The sequence below is a fragment of the Callithrix jacchus genome, chromosome 5 (assembly GCF_049354715.1).
Source record: "Callithrix jacchus isolate 240 chromosome 5, calJac240_pri, whole genome shotgun sequence".
Classification (NCBI taxonomy): domain Eukaryota; kingdom Metazoa; phylum Chordata; class Mammalia; order Primates; family Cebidae; genus Callithrix; species Callithrix jacchus.
In genome coordinates, this window is record NC_133506.1 from 91639809 (window position 1) to 91664709 (window position 24901).

Genomic DNA, 24901 nt, shown 5'->3' on the forward strand with positions numbered 1-24901 from the left:
TCTGTGCCTGGTTCGCATTGAGTCCAGGGGAAGGAGGAGACACTGGCCCTGACCCAGAGAGAGAGTGCCTGCCCAGAGGGGACCTGAGGGACGACAATGGTCCCTCAGTCCTTACGAAGTGTGGGTCTCTTGTGGCATCCCAGGTTTTGGGGAGATGAAGGGAACAGATGGAGCACAGCCAGGCAGGTCTGCCCCCAAGCACAGAGCCAGGGGGAAAACTGAGCTTTACAGAGGACTGTCCTCATCCTGAGCTGCAGTGACCATTTGAAGAAACATCCCTGAGAGAGGCCCACTCTTCCTCCCACGCCCGCCTGAGGTCCGCAGCCTTCCCTGGAGGCACCAGCTTCCGGCTCACATTCCTGGGCTGGAGGCAATGGGAGCCCCTCTGGGGGGTTTCCTGAGACTCACATAGGAGTCTAGGCCGTTGTTTGTGCAGAACGGTGTGAAGGGCTGTGACAGCCCCACCTTCTGGGGGGTGCATCAAATATGCAGGAGGGGAGAGGATGCCCGAAGGTGGGCCTGGCACTCACAGGTTTCCCCAGGACTGGGGAGGGGGCAAAGAAGCTGAAGGGAGAGAGGGGGCTCTGTCCTGCAGGACGGAGGAGGGCAGATGGAGGCAGTGTGGGGAGGAATCCTCTGCCTGGAGGATGCCCACTGTGCTTCTCTGTGCTCTGCCCACCAGGCTTAGTGGTCCTGGCTCTTGGCCACCTTGGGGCAGGTGTGTATCACTGCTACAGAGGAAACGCCTCCTCCTCTGTCAACTCACACCCTCCAACACCCTGCTGGTGCCTCCATCTGCTAGGACCCTTCCAGGGTTCAGGGCCAGGAGGGCAGCCCCTACCTCTGTTGCTGAGGCTCAGGGGGCAATGCTTACCCTAGTTGCCTCCTGCAGTGTAGATGTGGCAGGCAAAGCCTAGCACCCCAGGGTTTCCGGCCAGGTTCTGAATTTTCCAGCGTTAGTTTTTTTCTCTCCAGGATCAAATGATAAGTTCTGCTAAGGATCATGGAAGCTGGTGCTTCCAGGGTCAGAGAACCTTAGAAGGTCAGAGACTATGTCATTGTCTCCCTCTCCATCCCTGGTTCCCGAGAGCTGTGCACATAGCAGGTCTGTGATCTATGGAGTTGGCTGAGCAGTTTGGTGCGTTGATCAGCAACTTCCCACAGCTTCTCAGCCCACGCAGATCCCCGGGTCTGCAGTGCTGAGCCTGTGTATAATCCCACCCTGCCATCTCTGGAATGGGGAACTTGGCGGGGGGCAGTGAGCCAGTGAGAAAGGGGTGTGTGTGTGTATGTACACATGCCGGGGGCAGAGAGTGAAGAGTTCCCAGAGACCCCACTGCCAGAGTCTGTGTGAATCCTGCTTTGGGGGTTGGAGCCGGCTCGAGTCTCTGCTCTCCCACTTCCATTCTACTTAACCTGGGTGACAGTGTCGCCCTCTCAGGTTGGGGTATTAATGACCTTTGGTGACCTCGAAGGCCATTTTCAGCTCTGAGGGTGATGGGTCTGCAGGCCCACCCTGACACCTGAACACTGAGGTTTTTGTCCAAGATTCCGGGGTCCCCGTTGCCCCTCTTTGGAATGGGGTGGGGAGGGCCAAGTGAGAGAGGGAATTTCCTGCCCCAGCAGAGCTCAGGCAGAGGCGGGTGTCTCTGGGCTCCTCACCTCAACAGAGGCACTGCAGAGCTAGGCCAGTGGCCAGCACTGAGGGGCACCCTTCAGCACCCTGAGAAGGCTCCATCTTGGTGCCTAGAACCCTCCATCCTCCCTCCAGTCCTCGGTGCTGGACCAGGATCTCAGGCCAAGGTCATGCCCACTGTGGGCAGAGCTCGTGCCAGTGACTGTGGGGAGGTAGGTGAGAGTTGGGCATACTGGCCCCACCTACAGGCATGGTGGGAGCCTGGAGAGGGCCAGAGCTCTGGGTTCTGGTTGCAGCTCTGAAGCTTAATGCAGAGTGACTTTGAGTGAATCTCCACCTGTCTCTGGTTCCCCCTCTGTCCCCTCTGATCAAGAAAATGATGTAAATTTGAGATGCACAGAGAGAGGGCTCAGAATGATGGCATGGGCTGAGGCAAGGAGAACAGGCAGACAGGTTTGCACCTCAGCTTCCAGCGACTGGTGTCATGGGAAGCCCACTTACCCTCCCTGAATCCCAGCTGCCTCACCTGTGGACTGGTGGCAGGAATCACATCCCCCTCATTCCCCCTCACAGAACTGTATGGCACACACCAGGCTCTCCATGCTTGCCTGAGTGGGCAGGTGACCAGTGCCTTCCCCAGCTCGGCTGGATGAGTGGAGCTGCCAGGCCCATCCTGGGATATGTGGACATAGGAGAGAGAACTGCTGGGAACGGATCCCTAGCCAGACCTGTTTCTACAGGATTGGGGGAAGTCTGAGGCCCATGGAGGGGTCAGGGGACACACCTGGCTGTACGGCAGGATGGGGCTCTCTCCCACCAGCCCACAGGTGGGGTGCCTGTGATTAGGAGAGGGCAGTAGAGGAGTGGAGAAGCTAGGGGTGGGGGCTGTGGTATTCTTCAGGTGGGAGTGTGGGGCACAGGGCCCTGCATAGGGGTGTATAGAGGTGAGTGTGAGGAGCAGGTGGCTGGAGGGGCAGGATGGGGAGGCCAAGGGGCAGCGCTGGCCCTCAGGGAAGGACTGGTGGGATCCTTCACGCATGTATCTTTGTGGCTAGTGGTGTGTCATCCCCTTTTACAGATGAGAAAACTGAGGACCAAGGGGCCATAGGAGGGTCCTGTGCGGTGCGGCTGGCAGGGGCAGAGCAGGGACGCAGGAACCCGGTGCGGTGTCTGTGCTGTTTGCATGGTCCACACACTTCTGGAGACCCCCGGGGGCTCAAGGCAGCCTCTGGACCTGGAATTAGATCCAACAGGGAAAAGAGTCATAGGATTTTAGAACCAGAAGGGGCTCTGCAGTCACCCAGTCCAGCCTCGTCACCACTGAGGGGAAACAGGCCCAGAGATGGGAGGTGGGGAGCCTCAGGCCACACAGCAAGCAGAGTGAAGACATGAACTCTGCCCCTGCCCAGAGTGGCCCATGCAACTACTTCCCAGGTCACCCAGGATGGCATCACTGAGGTATCTTTCAGCCAAGGCTGTCACTGTGGGGCAGAGAGTTCTTCTGAAGGGCTGACTCACTGCCTGAGGACGCAGTTGCCACAAAGCCACCTGTGCCAAGGCCCCATTGGCCCTGAGGGCTCCAGGAACAGGAGCCTGATTCCCGGCTGCCTAGCCTGAGTCACCACCGACTGGCGTTTGTGTGTTTTTCTCTCGGCCCCACACCCCCAAAGCTGGGTGGGAACTCCGAGCCGGCACGCGGTGGAGTTGACCCTGGCTGAATAATCCAGAGTGAGGAGTTGGACGGGGACCGGGAGTGATGAAATCCTAAGGGGAACTTGGAGTCAGCAGTTAGGAGGGCCCCACCTTCCCCAGGTGGATATAAAGGTCTGTGGGGTTGGCGGCAGCCACAGCACGCTCTCAGCCTTCCCAAGCACCTTCTCTTCTCTCAGCCAACTGCTCGCTCGCTCGCTCGCTCACCTCCTCCTCAGCACCATGACCACCTGCAGCCGCCAGTTCACCTCCTCCAGCTCCATGAAGGGCTCCTGTGGCATCGGGGGTGGTTCCAGCCGCATCACCTCCGTCCTGGCTGGAGGGTCCTGCCGTGCCCCCAGCACCTACGGGGGTCTGTCTGTCTCCTCCTCCCGCTTCTCCTCTGGGGGAGCCTGCGGGCTGGGGGGCAGCTATGGCAGTGGCTTCAGCGGCAGCAGCAGCTATGGCGGTGGCTTCGGGGGAGGATATGGTGGTGGCCTTGGTGCTGGCTTCGGTGGTGGCCTTGGTGCTGGCTTCGGTGGTGGTGATGGGCTTCTGGTGGGCAGTGAGAAGGTGACCATGCAGAACCTCAACGACCGCCTGGCCTCCTACCTGGACAAGGTGCGTGCCCTGGAGGAGGCCAACGCCGACCTGGAGGTGAAGATCCGGGACTGGTACCAGAGGCAGCGGCCCACCGAGATCAAGGACTACAGTCCCTACTTCAGGACCATCGAGGACCTGAGGAACAAGGTGGGTGACTTTGGTGGATGGAGCATTGAGAGAGGCTGGGGCTGCAGTGGCCCTTGAGAAACCTCTTTTTAGCAATTACACTTCACACACAGGGAGACTGGGCACCTTTGGGAAGTGGTGGCAGAGAGAGTCCCTTTTCAGCATCTCTGTGCCTGGCCTTGGGCTAGAACCCTGAATCTCTTATTTCCTGCAAGGGTTCAGCTGCAAGTTCAGCTCCTCTGCCTTGAGCCCAGGAAGGGGGTGGTCAGGATGGAGTGCCTCCCTCCATACCCTCAGCTGGTGGCGAAGGCATTCCAGCCCTGCCGACAGGAGGATTCTAGATCTGGGGAGGTTCTTTTTGCCCCTCTCTGCCTTTCATGCTCAAGTAGCAAGGTCCTTGGCTGACCTGGGCTCCTGTCCTCCATCCCCACTCCAGATCATTGCAGCCACCATTGAGAATGCGCAGCCCATTCTGCAGATTGACAATGCAAGGCTGGCAGCTGATGACTTCAGGACCAAGTGAGCAGCTGGCACAGTGGGCTGAGGGCAGAGGGCAAGGGACAAAGAGTGCGGTTGTCCACCCAGCAAGGCCAGCAGATCGCGAGCCTCAGAATCCTCAGGGCTGCAGCCTGAGGACCTGACCTCTGTCCTGCCAGGTACGAGCACGAACTGGCCCTGCGGCAGACTGTGGAGGCCGACGTCAATGGCCTGCGCCGGGTGCTGGATGAGCTGACCCTGGCCAGGACTGACCTGGAGATGCAGATCGAAGGCCTGAAGGAGGAGCTGGCCTACCTGAAGAAGAACCATGAGGAGGTGCGGTGGCTGCTGGCTTCAGGGGTTGGAGGCTATTTTGGTGGGGTTGCTAGATGCACCCAGGGCCAGGAGAGGAGCCTGTGGAGCTGACTGCCTACTGCCATCCCTTCCCAGGAGATGCTTGCTCTGCGGGGTCAGACTGGCGGGGATGTGAACGTGGAGATGGATGCCGCACCCGGCGTGGACCTGAGTCGCATCCTGAATGAGATGCGCGACCAGTACGAGCAGATGGCAGAGAAGAACCGCAGAGACGCTGAGGCCTGGTTCCTGAGCAAGGTGGGGCTCAGGCCCTCAGTGCTCCTGCAGCACTTCCCAGCCGGGGGCTTTGGGAGAGCCTCACCTTTCGCTCTGCTTTCTTGCTGCAGACCGAGGAGCTGAACAAAGAAGTGGCCTCCAACAGCGAACTGGTCCAGAGCAGCCGCAGCGAGATGACGGAGCTCCGGAGGGTGCTCCAGGGCCTGGAGATTGAGCTGCAGTCCCAGCTCAGCATGGTATGAAGGACCCAGCGCAGCAGCAGCCCCCCAAGTCACCAGTAATGGCCACCACCCCCTCAACAAGCCACAATCCAGTTGCACCTTTCTTTTCTCAGGAGTGGGACCAGAGGACTCCGGGGGCCCATTATATCGATAGAGGAACTAAGGCCTGGAATAGGGGGATAGTTTTTCTCCATATTGTCTGGCCCAACAGTACCCCAACTGGGATCCAAATCCAGGCACCTCTCAAAAAAACATGCCCAGAGATCTGGAGGGACAGGAGTGACCACCTCCACTGACTCTTTTTCTCTCTCTCACTTGCAGAAAGCATCCCTGGAGAACAGCCTGGAGGAGACCAAAGGCCGCTACTGCATGCAGCTGTCCCAGATCCAGGGGCTGATCGGCAGCGTGGAGGAGCAGCTGGCCCAGATACGCTGTGAGATGGAGCAGCAGAGCCAGGAGTACCAGATCCTGCTGGATGTGAAGACGCGGCTGGAACAGGAGATCGCCACCTACCGCCGCCTACTGGAGGGCGAGGACACCCAGTGAGTCCCAAGCCCCCCAGTTCTGCCTCCCAGACCCTTTAGCCCTGCTGCTGCTCTCAGCACATCTGACTGCCCTGCCTTTTCCCTCCCACAGCCTTTCCTCCCAGCACACATCTGGCCAATCCTATTCTTCCCGCGAGGGTAAGGCTTCTGAGGCTCCCTGGCACTGCAGCCCCTCTGCCTGTTTCCATGGGGTGGGGGCCAGGTCCTTTTCCCCAGAGCTCTCAGCTCTCCCTTCTCCGGGAGTTTTCTTAGCTCTCAGACCCCTTCTCACCTCCTCTCCTTTCTCCCACAGTCTTCACCTCCTCCTCGTCCTCTTCGAGCCGTCAGACCCGGCCCATCCTCAAGGAGCAGAGCTCATCCAACTTCAGCCAGGGCCAGGGCTCCAAGAACTGAGCTGCCTCTACCACAGTCTCCTGCCCCCCAGCTGGCCTCACCTCCCCAAGGCCTGGGTCAGGACCCTGCCGTCCCAGCGCGGTTCCCAGCTGTCTCCCCTGCCCCTACGCTGGTGGTGGGCTAATAAAGCTGACTTTCTGGTTGATGCAAACCTGTGTGATCTCCATTCTTGAACTGATGGGAGGGGAGTTGCAGGTGCTTTCCGGAAACCCTCTGGAGCCTCACAGCCTGAGAGATGTGGGAAATGGAGCACATCTCAGAAGATCTTGAAGGGTCTTCCCGGAAGACCTCCATGCTCTATGGAAGTGGGAGGTGGAACACAGGATGGGGGAGTGTCCACATGTGTTGCCTGACACGGTGGAGGCGTTCTACAGAGGTTCTCTTATGATATTGTCCTTGCAACCCTGTGAGGTGGGTGTGGTCAGCCCATTTTGGATCCGATAACCCCCAGGATTCAGAGAGTTTCAGTAGCTTGCATAAAGTCATGCGGATAGTAAGCAGCACAGCTGGAGCTCACAGTCAGGCCTGTCTGTGCAAAGTCCATGCTTTTCTTTTAACATTACTCTGCCTTTTTAGGTATTTCAATCCCAGGACTCCCATGCTTGAATCCTAACTCTACCCCTGGGCTCCCCGACATCTGCACACAGTTCCTGTGTTGGAGGGTGGAAGGGAGTGCTTTCTGCCTTGAGAATGGTGTCCTTATCAGACCTGAAATCCTCCTTCTCCCAGCCTGCTTCTCCTCACACCCCATCAACTCCTCCTTCCTCATTCCCCTCAGCTGGTGAATTGTGTGCTGATGAGCACCCTAGGAAACACCTGCTGTCCACTGCCATTGTCAAGTTCAGATCTTCTTCCTCTCTCCCTAGACTTGGGCACAGCCTAACTGGGGCCTCTTGAGAGTCAATCTCATCCACCTTCAATTTCCATTGAATGATTTCCACCAGAAAGTGGCCAAGATTGAGAATAAGGGTAAGATCAGGATTCCCCTGCTTAACAGCCTGTGATGGATCCCATTCCCCTCCAGCACACAGCCTTCAGTCTCAACCAAGCTTGGTGGTGTCCTCCTGACCCTCTCAGCTCCAAATCCGAGTCACCCCTACCTGACTGAGACATGGCCCACGCCTCTCAGTTGCCGTTCCTTCTTCCTGGGTGCCTTCCATATTTTAAATGTTTTAATTAAAAAAAGTTAGGTATGTACCACATCATAAGACTTTCTTTTTTTTTTAAATAAGAAAGCCATCCCCAGGCTGGATACCACACCTCTGTTTCCACCTCCCCCTTTCAACTTCAGCTGTTTCTTTTGGGATTTGGCTCCTTACTTCTAAATAACAGGCTTTACCCTGTTATTGTTTGATTTTTCTGTTTTAGTTTTTAATTGCTTGACTTCTGGCTGTGAAGGATGAGGATGTGGCTCTCTGAGACAGCATTGCCCCTCCCCATTTCTTTTTTACATCCCTTCTTTCCACCTGCTCAATATACTCATATTTTTGTTAGATAAATGTTTATATTATGATTATTTAAATGTTACTCATAGTCAAACCATATATTATGCTATATTATATACATTTTATACTATATTATATTATACTACATTTTATACTATATTAAATTTCTTTGGATTAATAACTCTTTTTCAATTTGCCTAAGCCTTCTATGTATTGATCATTAATTTGTTTCCTGATTCACTGCTGGAAGTATAAATCTCCTCAATATTTTAGGACCCTGGGTATTCCATTTATTTCATTTTCATAAAGATGTGACTCCTAGAGCCTTTTGTCTTCCTGCTCTTGTCTGTTCTGGGCATCCTGCCCAGCTGTGATCTGGAATCTCTCTTCATCATCATCCTGAAATTCGTTCTTTTTCCTGTGTTGCATTCCTTGTTTTCTGGATCGAATGTCTTCCTCCTTCTTGTTTTAATTTTTCCCTTTGTTTCAGTGAAGCACATCCTCAAGTAGTTTCCTGGGAAGGGAGTTATAGGGGTTAAATTTTTTGAGATCTTTTGTGTCAAAAAGATTAGTTAACCCTCACTCTTGACTGATAGTTTGGCTGGGTATGGAATTCTAGCTTGGAAATTATTTGCACTTAGCATTTGAAGGTTCAGTTTCACTGTTTCTTGGCTTCTGGTGTTGCCATTGAGAAGCCTTATGCCATATCGATTCTAGTTCATTTCTTATTATGCTAGTCCCACTCTCCTCCCTAGAAGCTTTTCAATTTTTCTCTTTCTCTCTAGCAGGCTGAAATACCATGTGTTGAATTGATGTAGCTGTGACTTCATCCACTGGCTGGACACTAGCAGAAAATTCCAATGGGGGAGCTCATGTTGTTCATTTCTGGCAAATTTTTGTATTTCATGATTTCCTCCCTTAATTTTCTTTCTTTTTGGAATGGCTCTTTTTCCTATGTATTCCATTTTATTTTTCATCTCATCTTTTTTTCCCCTGTTTTCTGAGAAATTTCTTTAACTTTGACCCCTAACTCCATTATTCAGAGTTTTAAAAAATCTGCTGTATTTGGCTGGACACAGCAACTCATGCCTGTACTCCCAGAACTTTGGGAGGCCAAGGTGGGTGGATCGCTTGAGCTCAGGGTTCGAGACCAGCCTGGGCAACATGGTGAAACCCTGTCTCTACATAATATATAAAAATTAGCTGAGTGTGGTGGCCTACATCTGTAGTCCCAGCTGCTAGGGAGGCTGAGGTAGGAAGATCACTTGAGCCTGGGAAGTTGAGGTGGCAGTGAGCTGAGATTATACCACTGCATTCTAGCGTGGGCAACAGGGCAAGACCCTGTCTTAAAAACAACAGGGCTGGGTGCAGTGGCTCACCCTGCCTGTAATCCCAGCACTTTGGGAGGCTGAGGCAGGCAGATCATGAGGTCACGAGACTGAGACCATCTTGGCCAACATGGTGAAACCCTATCTATCTCTACTAAAAATACAAAAATTAGCAGGGCGTGGTGGTAAGTGCCTGTAGTCCCAGCTACTTGGGAGGCTGAGGCAGGAGAATCGCTTGAACCCAGGCGGTGGAGGTTGCAGTGAGCCAAGATTGTGCCACTGCACTCCAGTCTGGTGACAGAGACCCCGTCTCAACAACAACAACAACAACAAAAAACAGCAGCAACAACAATCTCCTGTATGTTTCACGTTTCATAGCTCTGCATATTTTTTCAACAGTCGTGTTCCTGTTTCAAGATGCAATAGTTTCTCTGATCTCTTCGAGCCTGTTGGTCCTGGTTCCAGCAATGCTTCTACTTCTGTCATTGTCTCCGTTTCCTCAGTTCCCTTCTTCCTGTTTGTCTTGCCTCCATCTTTCATGTCAGAGGATTTTCTCTGATGTCTATTGGTCCTTGGTAGTTGTTCATATTTAAGAGTAAGTCACTGAAAAAATTGGAATATGTGTAGATACGGCAAGCAAGGAAGCTTGCCACCTGGTAGGTCTCGTTATAGAGCAATCTGGTAGAGAACAGCTGTTTCACTGGGGGACAGTATCTGTAGAACTTTTCTTAGCTGGGGTCTTCCTCAGAAGGAATACCTCTAATTTCCTGTCTGGATTGTAAAAGCTACAGGCTTTCTGGAAGCTGAGTAAGAGAAGTGGGCTGAGAAGGTCTCAGTCTCGGCTACTCTGCTACTAATTGATTTCAGTTTATTGACCCTGCTTCGTGTCTCAGAATTTAGAGTCTCTCTGGGGAAATTCTCCAGCATAAACGTCCAGTTTCTCCTGGAGTAATCGTGGAGTGGTTGGAATCAGACAAGGAAGGGCGAGAGGAGCTGTGGAGGCCTCTCTGCTTTTTATGCAGATCTCTAGCTCAACCCTCCCATTTCTAATTCACTTGTTCCTCACTGTTAGAGGTACCCGGTGCTCCCCATTTCAGAGACTTTCCAGAGTTCTTCTTTTTCTTTGAGACGGAGTTTAGCTCATTACCCAGGGTGAAGTGCAGTGGTGGACCTTGGCTCACTGCAACCTCCGCCTCTGGGGTACAAGCGATTCTCCTGCCTCGGCCTCCCAAGTAACTGGAATTACAGGTGCACACCACCACGCCCAGCTCATTTTTGCATTTTTAGTAGAGACGGGGCTTCGTCATGTTGGCCAGGCTGCTCAGGTGTGGTGGCTCATGCCCGTAATCCCAGCACTTTGGGAGGCCGAGGTGGGTGGATTGCCTGAGGCCAGAGTTCTTAAAAAGTCAGAGATCAGAAGTTCCAGGGTATAAATATGCTTGCCTCTTGGCTTCCCTTTGAGAAAGCACTGGATTTTCGTTGTCTTTGTTTTCCAGATTCCAAAATTTTATTGCTATAATCTACTCTCCTGATCTCTTTGACCCCATGGATAGTATCCATTTACAGCCATTTTAATAATGCTTAGGAGGTGAAGAGAAGCTGCGTGTTTAACCTGAGTTTAATCTGAAGTCTCTGCTTTACATGACAAGACCATATTCATCTTTCAAGGCCGCCGAGCCTGATTCATTACTCTAGAATGCACAGCCATTACTGGCATTGTTGCTTGTTCAGCAAACGTGTCTCCCTTTTTCTGGTCGACCTGTCCCTCAAGCCCTAGGATAGGTCTATGACTCAGAATGAAACCCAAATCTCAATACCACTGATGATACTTTAACAAGTTTCTTTCATATATATCTACATATATATACAGTCATGCACCATATGACAACATGCTGTTGTTCAATGATGGATGGTATATATATACAAGAGTGGTCTCATATGATTATAATACTGTATTTTTACTATACCTTTTCTGTGTTTAGATAGGTTTAGATACACTAATGCTAATCACTGAGTTACAATCGCTTACGGTATTCAGCACAGTAACCTGCTGTTCAAGTTTACAACCTGGGAGCAATAGGCTATACCATCTAGCTTTGGCGTGAAGTAGGTTATACCATCTAGGTCTACATGAGCAGACTGTATGGTGTTCACACAGTGACACAATTATTTAATAAAGCATTTCTCAGCATGTACTCCTGTTGTTAAGTAATCTGTGACTGTGCGTATATACATATATGTATAAATATACATATACATACACATATGTATAAATAAAATACGTTTATATGTATATATTTATACACATATGTATAATGAAGTAAACATATATGATCAGCTATAATTATGACAATTACACTAAATGTCTATACCATATTGCATTCAATTTTTATTAATATTATAAGAGAAACATTTTTCTTTGTTATTAAAAGTGTTGTACTTTTTTTTTTGAGACAGTGTCTTGCTCGGTCACCCAGGCTGGAGTGCAGTGGCATCATCATGGCTCACTGCAGCCTTGACCTGCTGAGTTCAAGTGACCCACCCACCTCAGCCTCCCTCATAGCTGGGATCTCAGGCGGGTGCCACCAACCCTGGCTAATTTTTATATTTTTTGTAGACATGGGGTTTCACCGTTTTGCCCAGGCTGGTCTCGAACTTCTGACCTCAAGCGATCTACCTGCCTTGGCCAATCCCAAAGTGCTGGGATTGTAGGTGTGAACCACCGTATCCAGCTAAAAGTGTTGTATGTTTTTCATGCTGTTTCTCCTTTTTTTTTCTTTTTAAAATAATGCAGCAATGAACATTTTTCTGTATAAATCTCCCACAAATAGTTTTGATTATTTCCTTAGGCTAGATTCCTAAATGTATACTAGATGAGAAGATACAGATGTTTTAAGGTTCTCGATTTGTATGGCCAAACTGATTTAAAGTGAAGTTGTGCCAGTTTGCATATCTTGCCAGCAAGGAGTGGGAGTGCCTATTTCAAAACATGCTCACCAACTTTGAGTATTATCTTTTTTTTTTTTTTGGGAAGGAATCTTGCTCTGTCATCCACACTCGAGTGCAATGGCATGGTCTTGGCTCACTGCAACGTCTGCCTCCTGGGTTCAGGCGATTATCCTGCCTCAGCCTCCCCAGTAGCTGGGATTGCAGGAATGAGTCACCGCGCCCGGCCTTGAGTATTATCTTTAAAAACCTCTTTGGTAAATTGATTCGTCTGATTGTTTTGAAGCTGATGTTATGGAAGGACCCTTACACAGAGATGTAGCCCTGGGTTACTAAACAACTCCTGGGCTGCCACACACTTCATGAGTTGCTCATTAATGAGATGTCAGAACAGAGGATATAGAATACCCTCCATCTGGGCATTGGGTGCTATTTTATTTTATCTTTTTACTTATTTTATTTTTTTGAAATAGAGTCTCACTGTCATTCAGGCTGGAATGCAGTGGTGAGATCTCGGCTCACTGCAACCTCCGCCTCCCAGGTTCAAGTGATTCTCATGCCTCAGCCTCCTGAGTAGCTGGGACTACAGGTGTGTGCCACCACACTCAGCTAATTTATTTTTTGTTTGTTTTTAGTAGAGACAGGGTTTCATCACGTTGGCCAGGCTGGTCTCAAACTTCTGGTCAAGTGATCTGCCTGCCTCGGCCACCCAAAGTGCTGGGATTACAGGCGTGAGCCACCACTCCCAGCCTGGGCATGGGTGCTATTTTAATGAACTTATCTGTATCGGTGTCTTCAGAGGGCCTAACTTTCAGTAGCAGATCCTTGGAAAGCTCAACATGAACGGCCACTACTGACAGATACGGAAACTCAGGTTTACAGAAGTTAAGGGGAAAAATAAACTTTCTTGGGATCTCACAGTCACTTAGTAAAACTCCTTGTGAGCAGAAATCACATTTCTCTTGCTCACTGCTGTTACCTTGTAGAAACAAACCATGAGCGCCTTTTAAACAGAAGGACTATATTGTGCAGAAATAATGAGTTTCCCCTTCAATAAGGGAACCAGTGTTTCCATCTGGAAATGGCTTGCTGCTATTTCTTAAACAAAGATTTCTTAAACTAAGATTCAGGTCCTAAATCAAACTGCATTTTTGCTCTTGGCTGGTCTTTCCTACTTCCTAAGACTCCGGCACCTGAGCTGAGAAGGCTGAGTACTCCCTGTGTTCCTTGAAATTTGTCTACTTTGAACACACTTTTGGATTCCTTATGCTTGACTTACTGTCAAAGCTTGGGAAATACTGTTTTAGATAATTGCATGAGGTGCAAAAACAATGACTGGAGTGAGAATGAATGGTAGCCCATAAAGTGCATCTGCTGCTGTAATGAATGAGTGGTATGCTTGTAAATCTCTGCTTTCTTTGGCCTCATTGTTTCTGAGAGTTGTAATAAGCTCAGTGTCCCTCCTAGTGTATGAGATAAGCAATTTCTTATGCTTGCCTTCTCACTGCCGGAGCTTGTTGTTTAAGACCTTCTGTCTGCTCCCTGAAACAGAAACAGCAATGAAACTTTTGTTTTGCTTGTCATGAACAGCCTCTAGGTGGTACCCAGCCCACAAGGGACACTCAGGAAAGATTCATGAGGTCAGGCCAGGGAGGTTTGGTTTAGAAGTCTCTGCTGTTTCAGGGTTCCATGGAACTTTCTCAGAAGGTAATTTCTTTTTTCTTTCTTTCTTTCTTTCTTTCTTTCTTTCTTTCTTTCTTTCTTTCTTTCTTTCTTTCTTTCTTCTTTCTTTTTCTTCTTTCTTTCTTCTTTTTCTTTCTCTTCCTTCCTTTCTTTCTTTTCTTTCTTTCTTCATTCTCTCTCTCTCTCTTTCTTTCCTCCCTTTCTCCCTTTCTCTCTTTCTTTTTCTTTCTTTTTTTTTTTAAGACGGGGCTTCACCATGTTGGTCAGGCTGGTCTTAAACTGCTGACCTCAGGCGATCCGCCCGCCTTGGCCTCCAAAGTGCTTGGATTACAGGCGTGAGCCACTACACCTGGCCCTCTCTTTCTTTTTCTTTCTTTTGAGACAGAGTCTTGTACTGTCACCCAGGCTGGAGTGCAGTGGCACGATCTCGGCTCACTGCAACCTCCGCCTCCCAGGTTCAAGCAATTCTCCTGCCCAAGTAGCTGGGACTACAGGTGCATGTTGCCATGCCTGGCCAATTTTTTCTATTTTAGTAGAGATGGGGGTTTCACTGTGTTGCCCAGGCTGTTCTTGAACTCCTGAGCTCTGGCAGTCCACCCAACTTGGCCTCCCAAAGTGCTAGGATTACAGGCATGTGCCACCACACCCGGCAGAGAATGTCGTGGAAGCAGGCTTCTCTGGGTTTCATGTGCCTCTCTTTGTGTTGGCACAGGGCGGTCTCCACGGGTAGGTATGGATGAGCTGCCACAGATGTGTAAGAAAATATCTTCTTGAGCCCTGCAGAGATGAAGCCCCATCTACAGAACTGAAGCACGAGCAAGTGAGGCTCCTTATTCCTCTGATGTACTGTGTGGGCTCGCAGCATGGGCAAGTATAGCTCTGCATCCTGGAATCCCCAACAGTGCAAGACCCCTGAAGGGCTCTAAGCAGATCAGGGGGTGTTAAAGCAATAGTGGCAGCTGTTCGGGAGACCCAACTTCTGACTTCACCCCTTGTTAGCACACTGTGGATTGCAAGAGTCCCTCTTTCTCCTACAGTAATAGGATTGTTACACATAAAACACATGCATTGGCCGGGCATGGTGGCTCATGCCTGTAATTCCAGCACTTTGGGAAGCCAAGGTGGGAGGATCACCTGAGGTCAGGAGTTTGAGACCAGCCTGGCCAACAGGGTGAAACCCCTCCATCTCTACCAAAACATAGAAAAATTAACCAGGCATGGTGGTGCGCACCTGTGGTCCCTGCTACTTGAGAGGCTGAGGTGGGAGAATCATTTGAACCCAGGAGGCGGAGGTTGCAGTGAACCGAGAGTGTGCCACTGCACTCCAGCCTGGGTGACAGAGTGAGACCCTGCCTCAAAAACAACAGCAACAGCAACAACAACAACAACAACACAAATTCCATACGTCTCCAGCTTTTATCTACCACATGAATAGTGTGATGAAATAAAAGGAAATATAGAAAAGGGAAATAGTCCTCCGTTGTTCTGTCACCAGAGTTTTTATTCTCCCAGGTTCTTTTTCAGCTTTGTTACCGGTGATTATACAGCAAAGATGATTTTCAGATTATTTAATGAGCTTCACTTAATGTTAATAGAAATAACAGACCACTATAAAAAGGCATATGTGGAAAGATATTTACTACTGTTTGTAGTGACAGAAGATGGCAAACACAGTTTTTAAAAAATTGGTAGTGGACAGGTGGAATAAACAATGGTCCACTCCTACCCTGGAGTATTAAGCAGCCATTATAATCAATAAATTGGAGCTATGGCAGATGGCAAGGAGGGATTCCTCCAGGTTTTGGGGAGAGAGAAATGCATAATGCAGAAAAGCACATGTAGGATATTGATTTCACTTGTATGATATAAACAGCCAATCCTTCATCCCTCATTTAGGTAAATGCATGCATGTATATGTGTGTGTGCGATTTTATAAGCTCCAACAATATGAAAAGATACATACAGGGTTATTAACATAAATTACCTTGGGGGTGGTAGTGGAAAAACTGGTGACAGAACAATGGGTGAATGTTTCCATTTTCTATAGTTCCTTTTATTTTGTCGCATTATTCTATGGTAGATAAAAGCTGGAGATGGATGAGATTTTTTGGGTTTTTTTATTTTTTAAATTTTTATTTATTTATTTTTTTAAAGACGGGGTTTCACCATTTTGGTCAGGCTGGTCTTGAACTCCCGACCTCAGGTGATCCGCCCGCCTTGGCCTCCAAAGTGCTTGGATTACAGGTGTGAGCCACTACACCTGGCCATGGATGGGATTTTTTGGTTGTTTTTGTTTTTGTTGTAGTTTCTGAGACAGGGTCTCACTCGGTCACCCAGGCTGGAGTACAGTGGCTCACTCTGCTCACTGCAACCTCTGCCTCCTCCAAGCTCAGTGGTTGGGGGGAAAAGGGAAGCCAAAAAAAAAAAACAAAAAAAAAACAAAACCAGGACGGGAACAAAAAGCATGCACACATTTTAATACACACACATAAAAGTGTGTGTGTGTGTGTGTGTGTGTGTGTGTATGGATAAAGAAAGTGAACAACTTAAGAACCAAAGAATCAATTAATTTGTTGAATACCACATCGACTTCCTAATTAGAAACAGATTGCGTGCACTAATATTCAGGCCTGTCGATTTTATGTGATTGCAAAATAGATTTTTAATTTACTTGATGCTTAAATAATAATATAACTATGCCAGCTAAAACTGATGACCAAAAGAAAAAATGTTTTACAAAGGTCAGCTCACAGTCCTTTGCAGGAGGTGGTGGTGAATAGTTGGGGGGAGGGCAGAACTTCTAGAAGTTGAGGCTGAACTTCTAGCGTGAACTTGGAGATCCTCCACGCGCCCCTGGTCTCTGTGAGTTTCAGTTTCCTCATCCGTACATTTAGGGTATTAGTATTTATCTGAAGAAATTAATTTGAGGAATAAAGGAGATAAAGGGTGGATAAAACACACAGTGTGTACCCAATAAACATTTTTTGTTCCTTCCCTCTCCTTTTTGACAATTTTTAATGTTGCCTAACTCATTATTGCCTAATTGGATTCTAGCAGCAAGGCTGCAGACAGGCAGCTGTGTCTTGCTTCCTAAACCTGAGCTGGAGCAAACGCCTCCTCCCTGCCTGCTCCCTGCACCGCCTCCTCACTGTCTCCATGCACCTGACTCATCCCATTTTACAGGTGAGGAAATTGAGGCTCAGGGAGGCTGAGTGACTTACTCAAGGGTGCATGACTAGTAGATGGGGTGTCAGAATGCTCCGCACCCCCAACCCTGTGCCACCTCTGCATAGATCTTCCCTAGTAAGCAGAGCCCTGGTCTCGTTTGACTTGATCAGGCTTGCAGAGAATATGAGTGAACAGTAGGCCAGTGAATTCAGTCCAAGTCCACTTAGACACAATACCTGGGCCAGATATTGTGCTGGGTTCAGGATGGGTGCAGGGTGGGGATACAGTGATAAGTCAGGAGCCACGTTGGCCTTAAATAAGATACTTACTTACAGTACCTACACAGGCAATGGTGCTTTTTGTTCTCCTTCTAGAGGCGCCTTTGGTGTGCGCGGGGATGGGCAGTGCCCCTGCTGGCTGAGCTCTTTCTCAACAGCCAGGCCTTGGAGGGTGTCTCCTCTTTCCCTCCTCCTCTTTTAGGTAAGGCGGTGGGGACTGGGCTGTGGACCTACAGAGGCCTGAACAGTGGCTGGTGTTTGCCTTGTCTGCCCACATGGCCACAAAAATTGCAGTCTTAGTGAGTCCTCTACAGTGAGAATAACCACCCCCCGCACTCCCAGGAGCAGATCCGTCTGGGCTTGCATCCCAGCCCCACCCCCTATTTGCCTTGTAGTGTTGCTCTGAGGATTAGAAGACATGGTTGGGTGAAGACCTGGCTCCTGGTAAAGCCTTGATACATGTTCACCTTTTGGAATGAGACTGTAAGAGGGTATGTTTTACCCCTAAGCCAGCGCAAGGGGATGACTGCTTAAACTGGTTCTGTTCTGTTCTACCAAGAGACTTGACCCAGAGTTTCTTTGTCATACTTACCTTCTCTACCACCACCATCACCACCATCACTGCCATCACCACCATGACTACCACCACCATCACCACCACCACCATCACCACCATCATTACCATCATCACCACGACCACCACCACCATCACCCCACCATTACCACTACCACCACCACCATCACCCCACCATTACCACTACCACCACCACCACCATCATTACCAGCATCACACCACTACCATCACCACTACTGCTATCACCATCACTATCACCACCACCATCACCCCTCACCACCATCATCACCACCACTGCCACTATCACCACCACTATCACCCCCCCACCATCATGACCACCATTACCACTGCCACCATCACCACCATCACCCCACCATTACCACTACCACCACCACCACCACCATCACTACCACCATCACACCACCACAAACACCAACACCCCCACCACCACCATCACCACCACCACCACTACCAATACCCCCACCACTATTGTCACCATCACCATTACCACTACCACCGTCACCATTATCACCATCACCACCCCCACTTCCACCACCATTACCACCATCACTACCGTCATTACCATCATCTCCACCACCACCACCACCAACAACCTCACCAATACCATCACCACCCCACCACCATCACCATCCCCACCACCATTACCATCATCATCACCGCTACCACTGCCACTATCACCACCACCACCACCACCACCACTGCCAACACCCCACCACCACCATCACCCCCCACCACCATCATCACCACCATTACCACTGCCACTATCATCACTACCACCACTACCAATACCCCCACCACCATCGGCACCACCACCATTACCACTACCCCAATCGCTGTCATTACCACCATCATTACCACTATCACTACCCCCACCGCCACCACCACTGTCACCATCACCACCATCACTACCACCATCACCACCAACCCCACCACCACTGCTACCACCACCACTATCACTGCCATCACCACCATAATCATTGCCATCATTACCACCATCACCACCACCACTACCACGATCACCACCATTACCACTACCACCATCCCTACCATCACCACCATGATCACCACCATCATTACCATTGCCACCTCCATTACCACCATCATCACCATCACCACCATCACCACCATCACTACCACCACTGCCACCACCACTACCTCCAGTACCTCCAACATGCCCAGAACCATCACTTCCTTTCCCACAATCATTCCTCTAGTTCTTTGAAAGGGCTGTTTTCCATATGGGTTAAGTTAGATGGTGAGTAAGCAAAGTCTTGGGACACACAGACATTGCTCAAGCTGGGACAGTCAAAGGACAGATGCACGCCTAGTCCTGCAGTACAAGAGTCCTCACTAGATGCTGTCAGAACATCCCCCATGGGACTCCCATGGGGCTCCCTGGGCCCTGGGAGGCAGACAGTGCCTGGTCTGCCTTGTGAAGGCTGGGCAGCCTCTGGATGCTGCCTCTGCTCCTGTCCACCTAGGCTGTCTCCCTGACCACGGGAGACCACCAACTCTTCTTCCCATTCCCTCACCAATATTCTCCCCCAGTCTGGTTTTCCTTCTTTCACTTAGTGCTACCCAGAATCAGGGTAGCTTTGCTCTCCCTTTGTCCCTCCTAGTCTCTTGCTTATGGCCTAAACCTTGAGGCTCATTGGCACCCTGGAGCTGGCTCATGCTGGCTCTTGAGAGTCAGATATTAAAATTTCAGGAATTTTGCAAAGTGATTGTTAAATATGGCCCGCATCAACAATTACATTATATGAACTTAAAATTAAGTGAATTATATTGAGAACAAAGGTAATGCATACTGAAAACTCATTCCTTCCAAATTATTTTACTACACTGTGCTAATATCTGTGCTCTTGAGGTTACTATGGCCATTCTATCTATATGGCGGACATGCTGCACAACAGAGGGCTACTGCGCCTGTGTTAAGTGACTCCCTGTTAGTTGCTTGAAATTGGCCACAGTGGGGGTATTTACAACACAGAAAAAATAAATGTCATGAATTGGGGCTTGATTTATTGTTTTATTGATTGTCTTTTTTTTTTTTTTTTGAGACAGGGGCTCACTCTACCACCCAGACTGGAGTGCAGTGCTGCAGTCCTGGCTCACTGCAACCTTAACCTGCTGGGCTCAAGCAATCCTCCCACCTCAGCCTTCCAAGTTGCTGGGACTACTGGTGCACTCCACAACCCCTGGCGAATTATTTTATCTTATTTATTTTATTTTGTAGAGATGGTATCTCATTATGTTGCCCAGGCTTGTCTCGAACTCCTGGGATCAAGTGATCCTCCTGCCTCAGCCTCCCGAAGCGCTGGAATTGCAGGTGTGAGTCACCATGTCCCACCCTGAATTGCCTCTTTTAGAAGCTAATTCAAGCTGAGTTTCCATTGTTTGCAACCAAAATATGCTCATCAGTATGCCCTGCTACCTTATTCTTGATTTATTTTTCTTCTATCCTTGCTGGATATTTTTAGTTGCCCCGTTCCCACAGCCTCCACCCTGGCCAGGCCCTCGCAGGCTCACCAGCCCATCACCTGGCCGGCTGACCTCAGCAGCTTCCGGCTCCTGCAACTGGAGCTCCAGCAACATCCTGGACTCTTCTTTCTTCTCTGCCTCAAGGTCTTCGGCTAAATCTTGACACCCGTTCTCCATTCGCACCCCACCCCCACCCCCTTTGGTTCAACTCCAGGGCTTAATTTAAGGGAACTTTTACCAAACATTTCCTCTGTGCCAAGCACTGTGCTGGCCACCTGTCCTGACTTACCCACTCGTCTCAATAATCCTGCCAGGCTGAACTGGTGCTACTCCTGTTTGATAGAAAACCGAGACTTGGAGGGCCACAACGGCCTGTCCAAGGTCACATGGCTAGTCAGTGATGGAGCCAAGACTTGAAAGCTGGTCTTTCTGATGGGGGAGGCCCTGCTCCTTCCTTGATCCCATGCAGTATCACGTCTGGGGAGGAGAGATGGGGTGCAAGATGCTGAATCTGCCCCCACACCTGACTGTGGAAAATGACTTTTTCTTTTCTTTTCTTTTTTTTAATTGCATTTTAGGTTTGGGGGTACATGTGAAGAATATGCAAGACAGTTGCATAGGTACGCATGTGGCAGTGTGATTCGCTGCCTTCCTCCCCTTCACCTATATCTGTCAGGGAAATGACTTTTTCTACCCATGAGGCTAGAACTACCCAGTGACCCCTTCCTGTCCTCTTTCCTTTTCCTTCTGTCCTGCCGACTGGAGCTCAGGACTCCTGACACAGACATTCCAACTCCCAGGTGCTGACTCTCCTCACGACTCACCGCTGTGTGCTGGAGTTCCCACAGCCACGCCCTCCCCCACTCCACCCTCCAGGGCTCTTCCTTCTTTCAAAACCTGAGTCAAAGTGCACCCTTTCCAAGAAGCCTTCTGTGTGCTAACCCACCCCACCTGGTGGCTCCTCTGCTCCCAGCTCCCCTCAGCCTATGGCAGAGAGATAATCTGGGCTCTGCAACCCTCCTCCATCAGACTGGACAGCCCATGGGCAAGGGTTGTGTCTCCCCCATCAGACCGGAGTCACACTGAGGACCCACTATGTGAAAAACACTTTGTGGCCCCCTAAGGCACTATACAGACCTATAATCAGGGGTGGTGGCACAGATCACAGAGGCAGTGGGAGGGCTGAGAGATGGGGAGAAAGCCAGGTGACCTGAGCTGATGGGATGGGGCTTCCTGAGAGAGGAGAGGTCTGAGCCAACACCATCCCTTACTTGGACATGGCAAATTCTCCCTCCCGGTCCCCTCCAGCATGGCAAAGTATGTTCTGCATGGACACCGGGGTGGCCTTTGTGAAACACCCAACAGCATCACTCGCCAGCTTAGGACCCTTCAGTGGTTCCAGTGTCGTCGGGATGAAGTCTGAGCTTCCCAGCACCTTTATCACCACCTGACCTGATGCTCTCGGTTTCATCAGGCAGGCAGCCTTGAGCTGTGAACACCAGCGATGCATGACTGCTTGCGGCTTCCATCAGACAGTCCTTCACACGTCTGCACTTTGCTCAGGTGCTTTCTTTCTTTTTTTTTTTTAAATTTTTTATTGCATTTTAGGTTTTGGGGTACATGAGCAGAACATGCAAGACAGTTGCGTAGGTACACACATGGCAGTGTGTTTTGCTTCCTTTCTCCCCTTCACCCACATTTGGTATTTCTCCCCAGGCTATCCCTCCCCACCTCCCCCTCCCACTGGCCCTCCCCTTTTCCCCACAATAGACCCCAGTGTTTAGTATTCCCGTCCCTGTGTCCATGTGTTCTCATTTTTCATCACCCACCTATGAGTGAGAATATGCGGTGTTTCATTTTCTGTTCTTGTGTCAGTTCGCTGAGGATGATGTTCTCCAGATTCATCCATGTCCCTACAAACGACACAAACTCATCATTTCTGATTGCTGCATAATATTCAATGGTGTATATGTACCACATTTTTCCAATCCAGTCTATTATCAATGGGCATTTGGGTTGATTCCAGGTCTTTGCTATTGTAAACAGTGCTGCAATGAACATTCGTGTACATGTGTCCTTATATTAGAACGATTTATAGTCCTTTGGATATATACCCAGTAATGGGGTTGCTGGGTCAAATGGAATTTCTATTTCTAAGGCCTTGAGGAGCTCAGGTGCTTTCTTGTGCGAATGGGACGTCCATCCTCACTTCTGCTGCTTGCTTAGCATCTACTCATTTTCAAGGTTCAGATCAGTTAAGAGCTCCTCTACGATGCTGGCCCCCCTCTGTCCCCAGCTCGGCTGACTGTCCTTTCTCAGTGCTCCACCATCCTTCACCCACCTGACCACCCACCATCCACCCACCCCCCCATTCATCCCTCTATCTTTTCATCCATTATTATTCCTTCCTTCCATTCAGCTACTTCCCTGCCTGACCACACCCCACCCATTCATCCTTCCACTTTCCCTCCTTTTTCCCTTCCTTCCATTCATCTATCCATCTGTCTGCTTGCCATTCATCCATCCATCAATCCATCAATCCATCCACATGTCCATCTATCCATCCCTCTTCTATATTCCCTTACCCTTTTCCCTTTCCCCTATTGTTCCTTCTCTCCCTCCTCCCTCCCTGCCTCTCCCTGTCCTCCTTCTCTCCTCCCTTCTCTGACTCTCCCTCCTCCCTCCCTCTGTCCTTCCTTCCTTCACTGAGCACCTACTTTATGTCACAGCGTCTGCAGGAATCATATCACAAACTGTATTTGGAACTGAGGCTTGGCCTTAAAGGACATGAGGGGTTTGGGTAGGAGGAGAAGACAGATTTGGAAATTCAGGCAGAGATTGGAAATGGATGGAGATGTGGGGATCAGCAAGGGGACAGGCCTGCTGGGGAGGGGACTCAGTTTACAGTGGGGCAATATGGGTGATGGGCTGGAGCATTGAAGCTGTACTTTGCTCTTTGCCTGAACGGGGAGTTGGCGGCAGGGTTGTGAACTAATCTAGCCTTTGCCATCAGCCACCTTACCATCTGTGTTTTTGACAACCTGAACATGATTCGGGGGTGAGGCGCAGCCCTTTTCACCCCAGGCATATTCTTGCCCTGCCTAGCTCAGAACCCTGGGTGACACTTCTGCTGTGTGGCCTTGGACATGTTCCTTCCCCTTGCTGGGACTCACATTTTCCATCTGTAAAGTTAGGAGCCTGGCCTCCTAGAAGCTCTTTTTGGCTCTGACTTTTGGGGACTTTCTAGCAGGAGGGGACCTGTCATTAAAAAGTGGGGCTTGTAGCCAGCTAAGCGGGGGTGGAACCCTGACTGAGCAGCTGGGGTGGAACCCTGACTGAGCAGCTGGCTTGCTGCAGGCTTGGGGGAACTCCTCCATCTCTGAACTTGCTTTGGCTGTAATGTGGATGGGTAACACAGCTCGGGGCTTAGACAAGGCCACAGACACTGGCACGGTGGCTCAGCCCATCTCTTGTGTCAGTTCAGATAGGCAGATTGGCTTGGGAAATCAGCAGGCGGCATAGCTCTCTGGGGGAAAGGGGACTCTGGGGCCTCAGGAGGTGCTCTAGGGTCCTGATCTCTGGGGTAAAGGGGACCCTGGGGCCTCGAGAGGTGCTCTAGGCTCATGCTGCAATCCTGCCTGCTAGCTCCTGGCCTCCATGCAAGCCCTGCCCTTCTGACAGCAGAGGCTGCTCCCTCCCCAGCTCACTGTCCCTGCAAGTGATAGCCCAGAGCTCTGGGAGCTTTACCCTCTGTCCACACAGTTTGCTGAGGCTTGGTGGGGAGAGGGATGGGCAAGGTGAAGGGGGTGGGGCTCTAGGGGGGCAGCCCAGCTCTGCCCGCTTCACCTGTTTGGATTGGCACAGGGCTCCCCCATGTAGGGTGGTACAGGGAGACTCACTAACCACAAGAAGCCCAGCCCTGGGCTCCTCCTTTATCCACCCCCCTTCTTCTGGGGCAGTCTGGAGGGAGAGTCAGGTAATGGTGCTCACACAAAGCCTGTTAGAAGTCCAGAGCTGTGGGGTACTCCAGGGGAGGGTGTGGAGGGGCCGAGAGAGGAGAGGGAGGGGCACAGGACTTTGCCAGGAGGAAAGGAGAAGCCCAGCCCTGGGCAGGCTCTGGGGGTCTGGGAATCACAAGAGGGGGTTCCAACTTGTTACTTGACTCTGTGCCTTTCTGGACTGAAGAATTCTTCCATCTGTGACATGAGAGGAGCCAGATTCCCCACTTCTTTACCCCAGGGCTGGTGGGGGCCTAACAAGGCTCTAGAAGAGCATGAGAGAAATATGTGCTTTCTCTCACAATAACAGATCGTGAAGGGAAGCCAGGGTGGGAATGTCTCAGGGAAGGGGTCCCCAGCTCCTGGGCCACAGACTCGTACCAGCTGTCACCTGTTAGGATCCAGGCCGAACAGCAGGAGGTGAGCTGCGGGTGAGTGAACACTGGTGCCTGAGCTCCACCTGTGGCATTAGATTCCATCACAGTGGCGTTAGATTAGATCACAGTGGGGTTAGATCACAGTGGCGTTAGATTAGATCACAGTGGGGTTAGATTAGATCACAGTGGTGTTAGAATCGATTGATCACAGTGGTGTTAGATTAGATCACAGTGGGGTTAGATTAGATCACAGTGGTGTTAGAATCGATCACAGTGGTGTTAGATTAGATCACAGTGGTGTTAGATTCAATCACAGTGGCA

The 24901-nt window shown here is 50.2% G+C and overlaps 1 protein-coding gene across 1 annotated transcript; it reads left to right on the top strand.

Moving 5' to 3' along the window:
- The first annotated feature begins 3482 nt into the window (after nucleotides 1–3482).
- On the top strand, nucleotides 3483–6432 carry KRT16 (keratin 16). Its single transcript, XM_002748617.5, has 8 exons — nucleotides 3483–4075; nucleotides 4491–4573; nucleotides 4711–4867; nucleotides 4982–5143; nucleotides 5233–5358; nucleotides 5665–5885; nucleotides 5980–6026; nucleotides 6181–6432. The coding sequence occupies exons 1-8, from the start codon at nucleotides 3569–3571 to the stop codon at nucleotides 6279–6281; spliced, it is 1404 nt and encodes a 467-aa protein (XP_002748663.4). The 5' UTR covers nucleotides 3483–3568; the 3' UTR covers nucleotides 6282–6432.
- The last annotated feature ends 18469 nt before the right edge of the window (nucleotides 6433–24901 follow it).